The sequence below is a fragment of the Bicyclus anynana genome, chromosome 25 (assembly GCF_947172395.1).
Source record: "Bicyclus anynana chromosome 25, ilBicAnyn1.1, whole genome shotgun sequence".
Lineage (NCBI taxonomy): Eukaryota > Metazoa > Arthropoda > Insecta > Lepidoptera > Nymphalidae > Bicyclus > Bicyclus anynana.
The window spans coordinates 5,030,675-5,047,819 of record NC_069107.1 but is presented as its reverse complement, the minus strand read 5'-3'; the positions used below and the strand labels follow the sequence as shown (position 1 = coordinate 5,047,819).

At 36.3% G+C, this 17,145-nt stretch overlaps 1 protein-coding gene across 4 annotated transcripts in view; it reads left to right on the top strand.

Moving 5' to 3' along the window:
- Positions 1–17,145, top strand: part of LOC112044050 (collagen alpha-1(I) chain) — a 39,541-nt gene that overhangs the window by 3,603 nt on the left and 18,793 nt on the right. For 3 of the 4 annotated variants that reach the window (XM_024079782.2, XM_024079779.2, XM_024079780.2), the window contains exons 2-9: positions 652–747; positions 6,997–7,173; positions 9,167–9,297; positions 10,520–10,684; positions 13,057–13,182; positions 13,514–13,900; positions 14,919–15,036; positions 16,049–16,671. In XM_024079782.2, the coding sequence (XP_023935550.2) occupies positions 678–747; positions 6,997–7,173; positions 9,167–9,297; positions 10,520–10,684; positions 13,057–13,182; positions 13,514–13,900; positions 14,919–15,036; positions 16,049–16,671 (1,797 nt within the window). In that variant the 5' untranslated portion in view covers positions 652–677. The remainder of the gene's footprint in view (positions 1–651; positions 748–6,996; positions 7,174–9,166; positions 9,298–10,519; positions 10,685–13,056; positions 13,183–13,513; positions 13,901–14,918; positions 15,037–16,048; positions 16,672–17,145) is intronic. The other variant, XM_024079781.2, reaches the window with a different exon arrangement.

The window sequence follows — 17,145 nt, the reverse complement described above, 5'->3', positions numbered from 1 at the left end:
CAAGAAATAAGACTCCAAAATAATAGTCATTATGTTTAATAACAAACAAATTAAAAATGAAGTTGGAAAAAACATTTCATGCTGAAGTTTTTAAAAAACTTTTATTTTTTTGATAATTAATCGAATTTATTTACTATTCTACAAAATACGTATTACAATTTTCACAAAAAATAAATTAGGACTAGGAATAAAAAGAACGAAAGAAAAGACGATATATTGTTTATCAAATTTATTGTCATTCATTATAAATTCCATAACAAGCCAAAGCTGCGGACAGGGAATCTGCAGCAAACTAGTTCTCGAAGAAATCCTTGAATGATATGATGATATCAGATACATGAATGGCTTATTGCCTATGAGCAGATCGCCATGTTGCAGAAAGTACATATAAAAAAAATTAAAACAAAAAAAAATAATTATAATTTAAAAACATTAAAATTATTGTATGGTTTACCTATAATAAACGTGATTTAATTATAGGTAAAATTATATAAAAATTATTATAAAACAATTTTTAATTAATTGAAATTGTTATTAGGTGTAAAATTACTACTGATTTGTTAGTTTATTAGCTCTGTCTTAATTTTTTTTCCTATAAATATTCAATGCATAAAATAAAATAATAATTATATGTTATTGTATTGTGAACAGTCAAGTTGGCGAAGGCACGTAGGGGTATGATCAAGGAGAAGGAGAAAGGCGGGGGTGCCCGTCTTAAAGATGAACCCAACGACCCAGCGGAACCTGGTGAGCATGCCCTTTATAAAAATCAAAAAATCAAAATCAAAATTCTTTTATTTCAATTAGGCTTAGTTTACAAGCACTTTTGAAACGTCAGGTATGTGTCAAAATTTAATTTAATCTAATGGTATTACCATTTTTGACGGCCGCGTGGCGCAGTGGGTAGTGACCCTGCTTTCTGCATCCACGGCCGTGGGTTCGATTCCCACAACTGGAAAATATTTGTGTGATGAGCATGAGTGTTTTCCAGTGTCTGTGTGTATTTATACATTATATAAGTATTTATATGTAGTATATAATTGTATATTAATATTATAATATCAACTATCTTAGCACCCATAATACAAGCTACTCTGTATGCTTACTTTGGGGCTAGATAGTGATAGTGAAGTTGTTTAAGTATATTTATTTATTTATTTTTTATTTTTTTTTATTTTTATTACCACCATTAAACGAAAACGAAACATTAAAATAGACAAAAATTTAAAATAAAAGTTACGAGGGTTCCAAACGCGCCTTGGTCCGAGAAGATACTAATGATTGCAAGACATTCTTGTTGCAATATAATATTGACTACTAACTGATGCCGCGCGGTTTCACCCGCGTGGTTCCCGTTCCAGTAAGGGGATAATATATACCCTAAACCTTCCTCGATATATGGGCTGTCTAACACCGAAAGAATTTTTCAAACCGGACCAGTAGTTCCTGAGATTAGCGCGTTCAAGCAAACAAACAAACAATACAAACATACTCATCAGCTTTATATATTAGTATAGATGATAGGGGGTTCCTAACTCTGGAACCCTTGACTGCTTGGGCACTCAAACGCCTTGCTATGGGAAGATTGCGACGTGGTTTTTTTTGAATCATTATCATCATCTTTAATAACCCACATGTTGAGTACGAGTCTCCTCTCACTCTCGGAATGAGAGGTGTGAGGCTAATAGTCCACCACATCGGCCCAAACTCTTCAGCTTTATACAGGGTGATTCGGACTTTAGTGCGGACATTTTTTTTCGTGGTTCTGTATCATTATAAAATAAATAAAAATAAAAATAAAAAAGCCTTTTATTTCTTCTTATTTACAATTAATTAGGTAATAAGTATTTTAATTTGTTAATTGATAAATTAAGTAATTTTACAATTTTAAAATGTTTATTTATTATATCTTCCCTTTTATTTAAAAGAAGAACCCTTTACGGTGAAGGCCTCCTCCAGGTGCTGCCATTTTGATCGGTCTTTTGCCTTCAGTAGCCAGTTTTTGCCGGTAAAATTTATGATGTCGTCGACCCACCGATAACGTGGTCTGCCTCTGCCTCGTGATCCTTTAGGTCCCGGCCATTTCGTTATTCTGACAGTCCAACGGTCATCTGTGAGTCGAGCGACATGTCCGGCCCATTTCCATTTGGCTTTAAGTGCGAAGGTTAGGGCGTCGATTATTTTTGTTTTCTGCCTGATGATGGAGTGACGGATTTTGTGAATTTTTTTGATATTAGTTATGCTTCGTTCCATAGCTCTTTGGCAAGTCCTAATCATTGTTTTAGCCTTCTTGGTAAATTTCCAAGTCTGGCAGCCGTAAGTTAAAGTAGGTAGGATGCAGGTGTTCATTATTTTACTTTTCAGCTTCATAGGCATTTGGCTTTTCAATACTTCTTTCATACTCCAAAATTTGTTCCATGCAAATTTAATTCTCCTTTCTATTTCTTCTTCGTTCCTATCATTTTGAAAGGATATTTGTTTGCCTAAATATATATATTTATTTATGAATTCCAGTTGCGTGTTTTCTACTATTATTGGAGTTTCTATATGGTTAGTCATTATTTTTGATTTACTAAAATTTATTTCTAATCCTGCTTTTTTGCTTGCTTCGTTCAGTGAATTCACCATGAGGTTCATTTGCGCACTACTTTCTGAGAAAATGGCTATATCGTCGGCAAATCTCAGACGGCTCAAGTACTTTCCTCGAATGTATATTCCAAGATTTTTCCATTGTAGAGTGCTTAGGGCTGACTCGAGCACGGCTATGAAAATTTTCGGAGATAGGGGGTCACCTTGTTTTACACCGCGTTTAATAGCAAATGGTGGACCTGTTGATTCTAGTTGGATCTTACTTGTGCTATTTTCGTAAAGATGTTTCAGTATTTTTATGTATTCTTGGTTTATATTTAAGTTTAGCAATGTTTTCCATATAGCCTGGTAAGTCAAGCTGTCGAACGCTTTTTTGTAATCAATAAAGCCTATGTAGAGCGGCTTCCGGTATTCTTGGAATTTTTCTATCAATATTTCGATTGCGTGTATGTTGTCTATTGTAGAAAATCCAGATCTAAAGCCTGCTTGCTCTATTGGCTGACTCGACTCTATTGTTCCTTTTATTCTTTTCTCTATGAGAGAGGCGAAGAGCTTATAAAGACATGGTAGTATGCTTATTGGACGGTAGTTGGAAATGTTGTGTGGGTTTCCCTTTTTGTATAGCAGTATTATTGTAGATTCTGTCCACTGTCTGGGGGCGACACCTTTCTCTATAATTTCATTAAATAATTTTGTCAGGGGGCATGCTAGACATAAGCCCGCAGTTTTTATTACTTCGTTTGATACTTTGTCAGAACCAGGACTTTTATCATTTTTCAGCTTCTTTATTTCGCTTAAAACTTCAGTTATATCGAAGGGAATATATTCAGTATGCGAAGGCTCTTCATTATAGGCTATATCGTTCATGTGCGTAACGTTTTCTATACGGCTCTCACTGTATAGTTTTTTATAGAAAGCTGTCGCTATTTTAAGTATATCTCTTCGATTATGAACCATATTAGTAGAGTCGTGTAAGCTCGTAATCCATGATTTGTGAGTTCTGAGTTCCTTGTAGGCCTTTTTCATGCTGCTATTACTTGTTAGGTGTTTTTCTATTATATTTTTTCTATGTTCTTCATAGTCTGCTTTGAGATATTTGCTAGTAAGTTTGTAAAGAGCGCTTAACTCATTTTTCATACTTCTAGTTTTAGGTTTGATCTTCTGTAGTTCATACTTTCTTTTTAATAAATCCATAGTTCGGTCATTTATAATTTTGTTTTTTGATTGGTTCGCTGGATTATATGCCAGTTGTTGACTCGTGGTAATAGCGTGGATTAGTTTGTCGTAAAATGTTTGAACTGTATTTTCGTTAATTATCATTAAATTATTGATGGATGTATTAAGAAGTTCTAGGTAAGTTTTTATCTCGTCATCCTGTAGTAATGAACTTTTTGGTTGGTTGCCATAATTTTTTCTTGATTTTTTATGTGCTGTTTGCAGCTGCAGGGTTGCTCTAACCTGTCTGTGATCTGACGAGAACGGTAAGTCGATCACCTCGATGTTAGTGACATTGCCTTTGAGATTTGATAGTATAAAATCTATTTCGTTTTTTGTAGAGCCATCCGGTGATCTCCAGGTCCATCTGCGCTTGTCTTTTTTCTTGAAGAAAGTGTTCAAGATGGGCAAGTTGTTTTCAAATGCGAACTCTATCAACATTTCTCCTCTGCCGTTCCTGGTACCGTATCCGTATTTAATTATCAAATTTTCTCCCGACTTTGCTTGGCCTATTTTTGCGTTAAAGTCGCCCATGACTATAACATTTCGGTTGGACATCGAGAGTGCCGTATTTAAAGTTTTGTAAAATTCTTTGATGTCTTCATCAGGCGCTGCCTCCGTTGGTGCATAAACTTGAATAATGGATAGTTTTAATTTGTCAAATGAGAGATTCAGGATAGCTACTCGTTCAGACAATCCGTTAAAATTCAATATGTTTTCTTTGAGGTATTTTTTTACTATAAAGCCGACACCATGAAGCCTGGGTGTTTGTCCTATGTAGAACAGTATGAAATTCCTGTATTCCTCAATTGAGTTCCCGAGGCGCTTAGTTTCGGATAGACCAAGTACGTCAAATTTAATTCTTTTTAATGCTGTATCGAGCTCTAGTAGGCGTTCGTGTGAAGATAGACTGTGTACGTTGTAAGTAGCAAGGTAGAGATTGTTATGTTTCATTTTTGAGCTTTGTTCGGTGTCAATATTGATATTGATATTTTGTTGTTCTGGAGGGTTTTGGTCTGCGTCTCCCACGATGACCAATCGGCTTGGGAGCGTAGTTTTGTTATAGTATTCTTGAGTTTTTGGTATTGTTTTGGTATTCTGGAGGGGGCCATCTAAATTTCATGCCATTTCGGGTCGCACCATGTATGAAGTTATAGAGTTGGAGTTTGCTCTATATTTTTTGTGCGATTTTTTCTTTTGTGTGTAGTTATTTTCGTTAGGGGATATGTGTTCTGGAGATTCTGACAACACTCTCTTGTTATGGGTGAGTTCTTTTTTATCTTTAATAATAAGTTTGTCATATTTTATGTAGGCTGTGTTTCCCTTTTCAATTTCCATTTTTTGTTTGATTTTTAAGTCTCTCCTTGCGTCAAGAACTTTTTTGGGGAATTCTTCCTGAACACGAATGTTTAAACCTACTAAAAATTTCTTATTTTTTAATAACTGTATTTTTTTACCCAGCGTTGTTAGGCAAGCAGAGATTGGTCTAGGTTTTTTCTCTATATTTCCAAATCTTTTGACGGATTGTATTTCGAAGCGTTCTGTCTTTATTTTCATTTGGTTATTTATTATGTCTAATATTTTGTCTTGAAGCTGGAAGTAAGACTCTCTTTTATCGTTTTGCTCTACTCCAAAAAACACTAAATTTCTCTGCATGTTATGTTTTTCTATGGCACTTATTCTTTTCTCCTGGTTTTCGAGTTCGGATTGTAAGTATTCCAAATCTTTATTAAGACCTTCAAATTTTTGATTCATATGGGCAGTGATCTGGGAAGTTATAATTTCTTCTGAAGATGTAATGCGTGCTTCAATCGAACTTAATTTATAGCTAAATTCAGTTTTCATTTCTCTGAACAGTTGATTTAGTTCGTCCATTTCTATGAAGCTTGGGTGAGCTCAAAGGTCTGTTTACACCTGCAAGTGACCTCTCGCGGTATAGCGGAGAAACGCGGAGTGACGAACTAAAGTGGTCGAATTTGTCTTCTATCAAGTAGTTCTTGGATGTGTGACTAGATGGCGCTGTACTGTGGGTATGACTTGCAAATTTGATATTTAATATTGTATTTTTATTCAAATTTCACAATTTCGCTTGTCACACTTTAACACCAATTTGTTATTCGCCAAGAACTTCACTTTAGTCACTTTAATATATATTTTCGCCGGATCTTTCTTCAAATTGGTAAAATTCGTCGAGTAATCTTCCGTGCAGTGACCGTTGTTTGTTTCACTATTTTCGAGTTGTTTCTTCGGTATTTGTCTTTGCCCACAATATATAGTTGGAATTAGCCTATTAACTTCACTTTTCACAAACTTTTACAGAGTTTTACGTAGTTAAACTATTTTTGCTTTGATTAGCTAGCGGAGTTATTTGTAAACAGTTGGGACAGAGGCGCCCTCAATTCATTAATTCATTCTGTATCATTAATAGAACATAAATCTACAAACAGTTCGATACATTTTATGTAATTTTTTTTTTCAATTTATGTCTCAGAAATAACAAAATAATGGACACATTCCCAAACAAACTGCGCAACTGCTGGCGGCACTTTGTAAGACGCCGACAAAGAAATACCGGCAGTAGTCATATCGCTTCGGCTTCGGCTGACGGGGGTGGCAGGGGTGAGGGGATCGAAAAATCCCTGAGGACGCCTGCCGAATTGCCGATGGGCGACCAGTGACAGACAATCTGCCGTCGCTTGCGCATTTAAGTCGAATCATCCTTTAATGCAAAAGTTTGCGTAATAATAATCATCATTTGTATTTCATTATTCAAAGTTTATAATTTTTATTATTACTACGCATTATTGATGGTCCTAAGCCCAATAAAGTATGAAGGGAAAATCGATACTCAACTCAAAAGTGACTTTAATTATTATAAAAAATAATAGGTACAAAAATAAACGTAGAAAGGTCAACGGCCCTCGGCGCGGGCGCTTGCTAACCTAGTACCTACCAGCTGACTTTGTAGTTGCCTATTACTGTGCTATTACTTAGTACAGCGATAGGGTGACCCTCAAATTCTGTTTAAATGTTTAAACTTTAGCTAACGATAACTTTGTTATTGTTGAGTTAAAAAAAAAAAGAAAAAATACGTGTTCATTAAATTTTGTTTATGTACAAAATATAAAAATATCCGTACTTGAAAAAATTTCTTCCTGTAATATTAGTATAGATTATCTATAATTCCCACAGGGCACGGATCGCGTCCACCTTCGGCCTCTTTACCGACCCCGGCGGCGCTAAAGAAGGAGCCCGACGAGCCGGCGCACCGGGTCAAGATGGAGCCCCACAGCCAGGGCGAGGACTCCGGCGCTGACCTCGGCGTGGACGGCATCAAGACTGAGATCGACGGCCTCATGGATAGTGACGGTGAGTGGCCTTCCTTCCGAAATGGTAGAGTGTCTACAAGTAGTCCAACTTCTAGATACCAGTAAGATCTTTTTTTTTTATTTTCTACAAGTTAGCCCTTGACTACAATCTCACCTGATAGTAAGTGACGATGACATCGTACGGATTGCATCGAACGGATTCTATCTGCCGATAAAATTAAAAATCCTTTTGATGCGATGCGCACGATGCGGATGCCAACGTTAAGACAAAAGTTACGCCACAACAACAACAACAACAAACAACAACAACAACAAATCCACACAGACAAAACCGCGATCATCGATTAGTCTCTAATTTATCTACATACAGACCCGTTACATTTTTGTATAGATTGAACAAGTGAACTCCAAAATTAGCGATCGTTTAACATTGACATATCAGATAAGAGAAAATGGGTGACATTCTGCATTGTTTAATAACATATGCCATATTTATAGCGCAATAAGAACGCGTTAATCTAGTCGCGCCATTCGCTATAAAGCGACCATTACACAATCAAATTTTATAAACGTTTCAATATTGATTTTTAATGCAACTTGATTTGTTTTGTTTTAATCTTTTTTTTTCATATTTATCTCCGTAGTTAGCTAGTTATACTTTAGGGAAACCACTGACTTTCAAAATACAGTCTACATTAATTTGAAAGTTGGGAAAGTAAGCAATAATTGTCAAACTATATTTATTGACTCTCGTCCGTTCTTCTAAGTTACTTTCGTGCCTTTTTGGGGATTAGTGGTCTTGTCAATTAATTTTAGACTTTCTCCCTGATGCCTGCTATATTAATAATAGACAGTAAAAATCTATTAATAGACTCTCTTTTTTTTTTCTTCTATAATAGTTGTCGTGTTGTTTAATTGTCGACTTTATTTAAATGTAGCAGTGTCTATAATAGTTTCACAATGACAAAACTTCGCGCCTCGTCGTTGCGATGCCGGCCCATAAACGTAACTTTTATCAATTCAAGGTCACATATTCAAACTGACGCCGAATTGATCGTGTAGTGGCAGCCTAAGTATATCTAATAATGGTTTAACGGTTGACCTCCTACCAAAAATGGTCACTAACGACTCTCATAATTGCAGTGCATTTTCTTAATTTGTTTAAAACCGTAATAGTATTATTAAAGTCAACATATTTCTCTCTTTAATTATTTTATTAACTGGGACAGTGATCAATGAAACAAGTGCGTTCATTATTAAGTGTAATGGGTTCCGTGAGATTAATCTATCTTATAAAGAGTAATATTGATCTTTTGTTTCTTCACTTCAATCCGTCGGTCCCATGCATCGGTTTTTGATGCATGCATGGTCTTTTTTCTCTGGAAATACGAAAAAGATTTTGCGGCTATCACAGGTAGATTAAGCACAGTATTCAGAAACAAAGTTAGGCTTTGTATCATTAACTAGAAGCCTTATTTCTAATTGTGTATTTTAAGTAGGGTCGGGTGGCTTGGGCGAGCGATCTCTGCGTTTGATTAAAATTAACAACTTAATCGCTCAAGTAGATTCAGAGAAAATTGACTGTTACATATGGACAGATGGACAAACCAGCGGTCCTTTAAGATTTGCTTTTTCTTATACGGACTTATGGAACTCTAATTATTGAGTTCAATCTCAGACTAATTACATTAGACTAGTATCGCACTCAAATTCAAAACAAAATTGTCTGAAATGAAATGAAATGAAATTTATTGAAATGAAATAAAAATGAGCTTAGATTTGGTATATATCTACTTAACTAGAAGTTGTTGCCCGTTTTTTACACCATTTAACTATACGAAAATGTATTTTTACGGAGGTCTTTAACCGACAAACATGATTACAACTATAAAACATCGATTCTATAGATACAGTTTTTATAATCGCATTAGATCTTTGATCATATACTTTGACAGAAACGTCTAGCGAGGCAGGTCCTTATCTAATTAGTCTGAGAGTTCAATATCCTTATTGTTAATTATGTTTTGTTTCAGGCGATCCCACTAAGTCCCCACAGTGTGAGCTGGGCGGCCCCGGATCCCTGAAATCGGAGCGACTCTCCTCCGACTCTAATGACATTATTGACCCACAGACTGGGCTAAGAGGCTCCACAGGGAACCTACAGGTAAGTTCAAATACATTAGCTTATTTACTTAATCGAGGTTACTACACAATTGATGAGTTCCTTAATGATAAAGATGCTTGGAGGCCGTTGGATCAGCTTCTACTTTCATAAAGGAAGTAAAACTGAAATGAATTTTAATGATGTTAACAATTGTAAATAAATATTGTATACAACTGTTGAGTTTCTTGTCAGCTCTTCTCAGCAGAACCTGCCTTCCGATCCGGCGGTAGAGTCTTTACAAATAGTCAAACTGGATGTTTCAAAAGTGCTTGTAAACTAAGCCTACTTGAAATAAATGAATTTCGATTTTTTTCGAATCAATAGTACATAATGACATGGTAGGGGTTATTAAAACTCGGGTGCATTTTATAAAAAGACCGAAGTTACTTTTATAATAGAGACGCGAGAGTTTTAAGATGTAAAGGTGCATGCATAACTTGATATTAAAACAGTTTTTTATCTATTATAAAACTCGCTTCGTTCGTTTTATAAAATGCCTCCAATTGAATAATTAATTTTATTGTGCATACTTGTGAATAATCTATGTTGTTATGGTGTATATATTATATATGAAATGAGCCTCAATAGCTCAACGCTAAGAGCGGTCGGACTCATGAGGGTGGTGGTTCGATACCCGCCCCGTTGGTCTATTGTCGTACCTACTCCTAACAGTCTTTCCTGACTAATTGGAGGGGGAATAGAAATATTTGGTCATATTTAAAAGATATGGCAATATTCTTTAAAAAAAAATGCATTATAGCTTGGCAAGTTCGTTGATGACTCACATGATATGCGGGCGACGGGGGGAAAGACAGCGCGGGTATGAAATCGTGTCGCGTGCGGGGAAGTGAGGTGCATCAGTCGTGGGTTTTTCATTCATCGCTACACGCCCCCCAGCCCGCGCGGATTATCGGGAGTTTTATGTACAAATTTGCCAATCTATAGATAGGTGTTAATACGCGGCACACCATACCGCAGATGTAAGAAATGTCAAAACTCCTGCTTGTTTTTTTAGATTGAAACGTGTCCTGATTCAAAGGGTAGCATTGTGCTGAGTTGGGGCCATTTTCTGGGTTATGCCACACATCGCAGGGTATTGTCCTGGATGTCCTGGTGTACTGGAGATATTGTGATGCGTGGCATAATTTCGAAATAAACGCATTTTTCTTTCTTTCAATTTAATAATTTTCCATAAATAATAACATTACTTATTGTCTCACAGGATGGTAATCCAAATTGCCGTAACCCAAACGGACCCGAGAGCATGGGTTCGTGCCGTATGGGCAATACGGGTCCAATGGGCCCCGGCGTGTCCATGGGACCCATGTCCAGCGAAGCGCAGACCTTGCCCTCAAACGTCATCAGCAAGCAATCTGGGAGTATGGAGGTGAAGTATAGATTATTGATTATTCATTATTATTTTAGGGTCTATTGGAACCCAATATGACTTATTCAATTCAATTCAATTCAATTTATTTATTTGCAACTGTACAGTTACATTAGCTGGGATACAATAAATGTTAAAGTAGGTACATTATACAATTCGCCATATACTGGCATGCAAATTTCTTAATACAAAATTAAATTTTTTACAATATCATATGCGCACTACATTTATTTATATAATTTCAAATGTCTTATTCTCTAAAGTGTCAATCAATTACGTCAAAGTTTATTAAAAAATGTCAAATAAATAATCTTTAATAGAATAATAACTAACTTATATCAAATTAAATTTAGACAATATTTATTTCGTGTAGTACATGAAATAAGGGTTCTAAATAATATATCGATATTGATTAATAAAAGTTAAGGTTATTTTTATTTTTTTTTATTGAGAAATAATACAATTGGAACTTAGGCGAACTTATCCTGAAAACTATTATTAGGATAGGATTTCTTATAAAACTTAGTTAAAAAATATGTACTTTTTAAAATTTTTCCAACGTCGTAAACGCTGTCGTCCATTTTGTGACGTCACAACTTGATGTACTAAAGTCAAAATAATTGATAACTAATATTTTTGTCAAACGCTCCGTCTGTAAGGGGTTTGTTAACTTGACGTCATGAAACAGTTGAAATATAGACCGTCATGACCGACAGCCGTTTTGGCTCGTATTGTAAAAAAATATTTAAAAATTAAAACTTTAATGAAATAGAAAAAAAAAATTAAAAAATATGACATTTCTCTTGATCTAGTACAATTTAAGATCATTAAAAAAGTGTCAATTACCCTATTCCGTACTACCAAAAAAAATATTATTCAAGATTTTTGTTACAACATTGTCGGCGTTATAATGTACTTTTTCATGACTTTATTAGCTTTATTGGACAAAAATTTTGAGCTAAACTAAGCTAAATAGACATGGCGACACTAAGGGTTTTTTGTTGACCATACAGAACCCTAAAAAAGGCATCTTCATATATGTACAGTTTCATGATGTAATAATCGCAAATGACCCTTTACCACCCTCGGATATTGTTTTTAAAGTCGTTCAATCGGATCGTAGCAATAAACACATGTTTCAATTGTTTTGTTTTTTAAATGAGATCACTGATAATCGCGTAGGCAACAGTCCATTTTACTTCGCAAAGTTAAATCTGCATTATTTTCCTGTCTTTAGAGTACCTAAGTTCGTCTTATAGTGAAGATAATAGTCCGGTTTTTTTATTGTTTTATAATATCATATGTGATTGAATTCTGATGGAGGTATCGAGTGACAATGTACTAAAAGAGGTATTGGGTTTTTTTGTGGACTATTTGCGTTATTTGCAATACCTTTTCAATTTTAAATTAATGCAGTTAGTTTTTTTTTTGTTTGTGCATGCATCAGAGACCTATAACTTCCTAAGTAACATCCTACTTCCTACTAATATAATAAACGCGAAAGTTTGTATGTATGTTTGGATGTTTGTTACTCTATAACGCCGCTACTACTGAAGCGATTTAGCTGAAATTTGGAATGGAAATAGATTTTACTCTGGATTAACACATAGGCTACTTTTTATCCCGAAAAAATCCATGATTTGCCGAGATTTGCGAAAACTGATGATTTTGATGATATGAATGTTTGTTACTCTTTCACGCCTCGACTACTGAACCGAATTAGCTGAAATTTGGTATTGAGATATATTATATTCTGGATTAGCACATAGCCTACTTTTTATCCTGGAAAAATCCATGGTTCCCAAGGGATTTGTGAAAAATAAATTCTAAATTCCACGCGGACGAAGTCGCGGGCGTCCGCTAGTTATTTATACAGACATCTTCAACATATATTTTCATATTTTAACCACTTAAAAAAATCTGACCTTCCTCATAGATAGGTAAGACAAAATTAAAAATAAAGGTTACTTTTAATTTAGTTTTTTAGTTACTTTTACTAATCTGTTTATAATAAAATGTTTTGTAGTAAATAAGTATAATTTGTTTAAATTGTATTATTAGTTGTATATATTACTTGTAAAACAAGAAATAAAAGGCTTTTTTATTTTATTTTATTTATTTACTAGCTGACGCCGCGCGGTTTCACTCGCGTGGTTCCCGTTCCCGTAGGAATACGGGGATAATATGTAGCCTATAGCCTTCCTCGATAAATGGGCTATCTAACACTGAAAGAATTTTTCCAATCGGACCAGTAGTTCCTGAGATTAGCGCGTTCAATCAAACAAACAAACAAACAAACGATTAGTATAGATTAATTAGATTAGTATAGATTAATTAGTTTTGACAAAGAATTTCTGTTTTTGTTACTACAGCAGAGTCAGATCTTCGTTTTCTCCACGATGCTGGCAAACAAAGGCGCTGAGGCTGTCATCTCTGGTCAGCACCACTCCATCATTGCGTACCACTGCGCACAGCCCGCTACTAAGAAGTATCTGGAGGTGAGTTTTTTATTTTTTTTATTTAATCTTTACGTTAGCCCTTGACTACAATCTCACCTGATGGTAAGTGATGATGCAATCTTAGATGGAAGCGGACTATTCATTAAGCAAAGAGGGAAGTAGTAAATTTAATAAAAAAAAAACATTTAATACATTACGAGTATCACCGCGCGGAATTTCACTAGGCAACCTATTTACATTGTGTCAATGTGAACATTTTTTATCATTTATTTTTTAAACCCAAATAATTAACAGATGAGGGTATATATTAACAATGCCGGTTCATAGACCAGTATGTATTTGAATTAAATTTAAAATGATTTCCTTGCAGAAACATCCCTTAAAAATAGGCCAGTTCAATAAACAAAACCCCGCCCAATGGCTCAACAACCTCGCCATGGCGAAAAGTCGCGCCGGAATGCGCGGCGGGCCCAATATGATGGGTGGGCCCAACCAGATGGGTCACATGATGGGTGGACCGATGGGACCCAACATGGGGCCAATGGGACATGGCGGCATGGGGCATATGGGACCCAACATGATGGGCCCCAGCCGCATGGGTGGACCCGGCAATCAGATGATGATGATGAAAGGCGGACCTGGACCGATGGGGCAAATGGGTCCGGGGATGGGACCGATGGATGGGTTTCCAGGGGGCACCCCGTCCTGTGGTGTCATGGACGGCCTCGGTGCTGATGGTGAAATGCCCTGGGACACCGTGAGTACCTATACAAAGGCTTATTTAATTATATTGTATTTTACATGTGTATTATTTTGTTTTGTATTGCAATTTAATTTTATTAATTTTTTGACTTTTGTATGTTGTGGCCAGTAGATCTATTCTGTAAAACATCATTCGCACGAGGGCTTTTTTAACGGACGTTTAAAAAAGCGGTCAAATATGAAAGGAGACGGTACAAAATTGTATGGAGCCCAGGATCAGTCATTGTACCCTGGCAGAAATAAAAGAAGATTTTTTTAAAACTATTTTTGATTATACAAATCTACGAATTTAGTTTAATTCTTTCGAAATAATATTCATTACAAATGCAACATTAATATGGGTAATAATGGCGGATAGATGACGTTTACAATGCATTAATCGATTTGACGTTTGCTGTCAATTGTCATGTCATAGTTGCTCTACGGGCGCACTTCTTGATAAAACTCAAAAACTTGGGTTTTTATTTTATTTATTTATTTTTATTTACTTAGATTTATTCACTTTAATAAATTTTAACAAAATCCTTGTATTTTTTTAATTTTAATGATACGTGGTACAAGATTGGACCTGAAATGGACCATCTCCTTTAATTAAATGGAATTTTATTTATTTTCTCCACATTATGATATGTACATATGACTGTGTAATTGTGTTAGGTTATAATTAGATAATGTGTAATGTGGGGACTGGAGCTTGCACTGGGTCAAAAACCCGTGTTGCAAGTCCCTATCCCCGCACCTAATGAGTTAGTAGTTAATCCAAAGTAGTAATATAGTATCGCACGAGAGTTTTTTTAACGGACGTTAGCCCTCATTCGCACGAGAGCTTTTGTACGGACGTTAGAAAAGCGTTCAAATATAGTGTGAAGTTAAATGAAGGTCTATTTCGAACGCCCAAAATTGAAAATACAACACTGCTCAAGAAAATTCGTGTTTTATATATATTTTACTTTTCAAACTTTGTTATTTACCTTAGTGAATATTTTAATTAAAAAAACAAAATTTGATCACAGAAAAACCCCTCCGTAATGTCGAACGGCATGGCGAACGGTCCCACTCAGATGCCTCCGTGCTCTGAGGCGGGAGACAGTTCCGGTGACAGCAACATGCCGTGTCAGCCCGGACCAAAAGGTGACTATTACACGCTTTATATTAGCTTCATCATCATCATCATATCAGCCGATGGACGTCCACTGCAGGACATAGGCCTTTTGTAGGGACTTCCAAACATCTCGATACGGAGCCGCCTGCATCCAGCGAATCCCTGCGACTCGCTTGATGTCGTCAGTCCATCTGGTGGGGGGTCGGCCAACACTGCGCTTACTAGTGCGGGGTCGCCATTCCAGCACTTTGGGACCCCAACGTCCTTCGGCTCTTCGAACTATGTGCCCCGCCCATTGCCACTGCAGCTTCGCAACTCGATGAGCTATGTCGGTGACTTTGGTTCTTCTGCGGATCTCCTCATATCTGATTTGATCACGCAGAGATACCCCTAACATAGCTCGTTCCATCGCCCGCTGTGTGACTCTGAGCCTTCTTATGAGGCCCATAGTTAGCGACCTTATTAGCTTCTAGAGACCATATTAGACCATAGCTTCATTTAACTATAAATGTAAGAAAATCTTGGAATCTTAATTTGGATTGGGGTCTTTTCACCGCGCCCCTACTTAACCGCTGATACCTAAAATTTTGTATAGCGCAACTTATCACAAGATGATCCGAAACGTCATTAAGTTTGCATCGTACTGTACAAATCTTACATTTTAGTCACAGTGTATGGCATAATCGTGTTACTCAAGGTAAGGTTTACCTACTAAAAAATTAGAAATGAAGGTAAAAAATGCATGTCATTTCATAACTTATTTATTTTAAATTATGTATTGTTTGTTATATGTTATATAAAATATATTAACCATATCTAATTGTTCTAAGCGTATTGATCATATTTATTTTAATTAATTTTAGTACAAGTTAACTATAATTATTATTAGCTGTATTGCACACCTAATGATTTATACCCTCATTTTTAATTTGTTTGTTGGTAAACAGTACTCATCAAGAAAGGCTGTAGTATAAGTAAAAAGTTATGGCAAATAGCTTACTTCTTCTTAAAAAAAAAAAAAATAATAATGTTTCGTTTCAGTTTCCTCCGCAGGTGTGAAGATACCCGACGAGAATCTCACGCCGCAGCAAAGGGCGCATCGTGAGGAACAGCTGGCGACCATACGGAAGATGCAGCAAATACTGTTCCCGGAAAGTGGGTCGAACCCCAACCAGCCGGGAGATGGATCACAGCCCCCCTCCGACATTAACCCACCCAACTCAAGCGCCAACATGAACATGTCCTTCCCTCCTATGTCGGCACACGGACCGATGGGCTCTGGACCTAATGGCCCTATGGTGTCAATGCCGAGTAGCATGAACAGTGGACCGAGTTGTACTATGTCCGGGCCAATGGGACCAAATGGGCCGATGGGTGGTGGACCAATGGGTCCAGGTGGTCCGATGGGACCTAATGGTCCAATGGGTGGTCCAATGGGAAACATGGGTCCGGGTATGGGTATGGGTGGGCATGGCTCAATGGGACCTAATGGCATGATGGGCCCGAATGGACCGATGATGTCAGGGATGGGGCCCAATGGACCCATGGGGCCGATGGGACCCTGTGGCATGAAAGGCATAAGGGGACCGTGCGGAGGGCCTGATATGAAAACTGGAATGTGTACAGATATGCATATGGGTAGAGGATGCGGAGGACCTATGGGAGTGAGTATTTCTTTATATATACATATTTTTTTATATATAGATATACATGTCTATAAGTTGGCCTATGCTCAGTAACATAAGTTAGCCCGCTTCCATCTTAGACTGAATCATCACTTACCATCAGGTGAGATTGTAGTCAAGGGCTAACTTGTCAAGAATAAAAAAAAAATATATCGGACGTTAAAGCGTAATCATAGCAACGCCTTGACTCCTTTACTAACGCGTACCTAATTTTTAGTTCTATAACATAATTTTTCTGAAGTATAATTTGTAAATTAATAGTTTTTTTTTTTAATTTACCTAAAACAACATTTTGGTACTTCTTGCCGGAACCTATACCTATATTTTTAATAAATATTTTTTTTTTTATAATATTGCTGGTTCCACCTTGGTAGTAAGAGATATGTAGCCTTACTTTCTAATTATTAAACAATAATTAAAACCAGTCTATATATTAGTTAGATTATTAGTTAC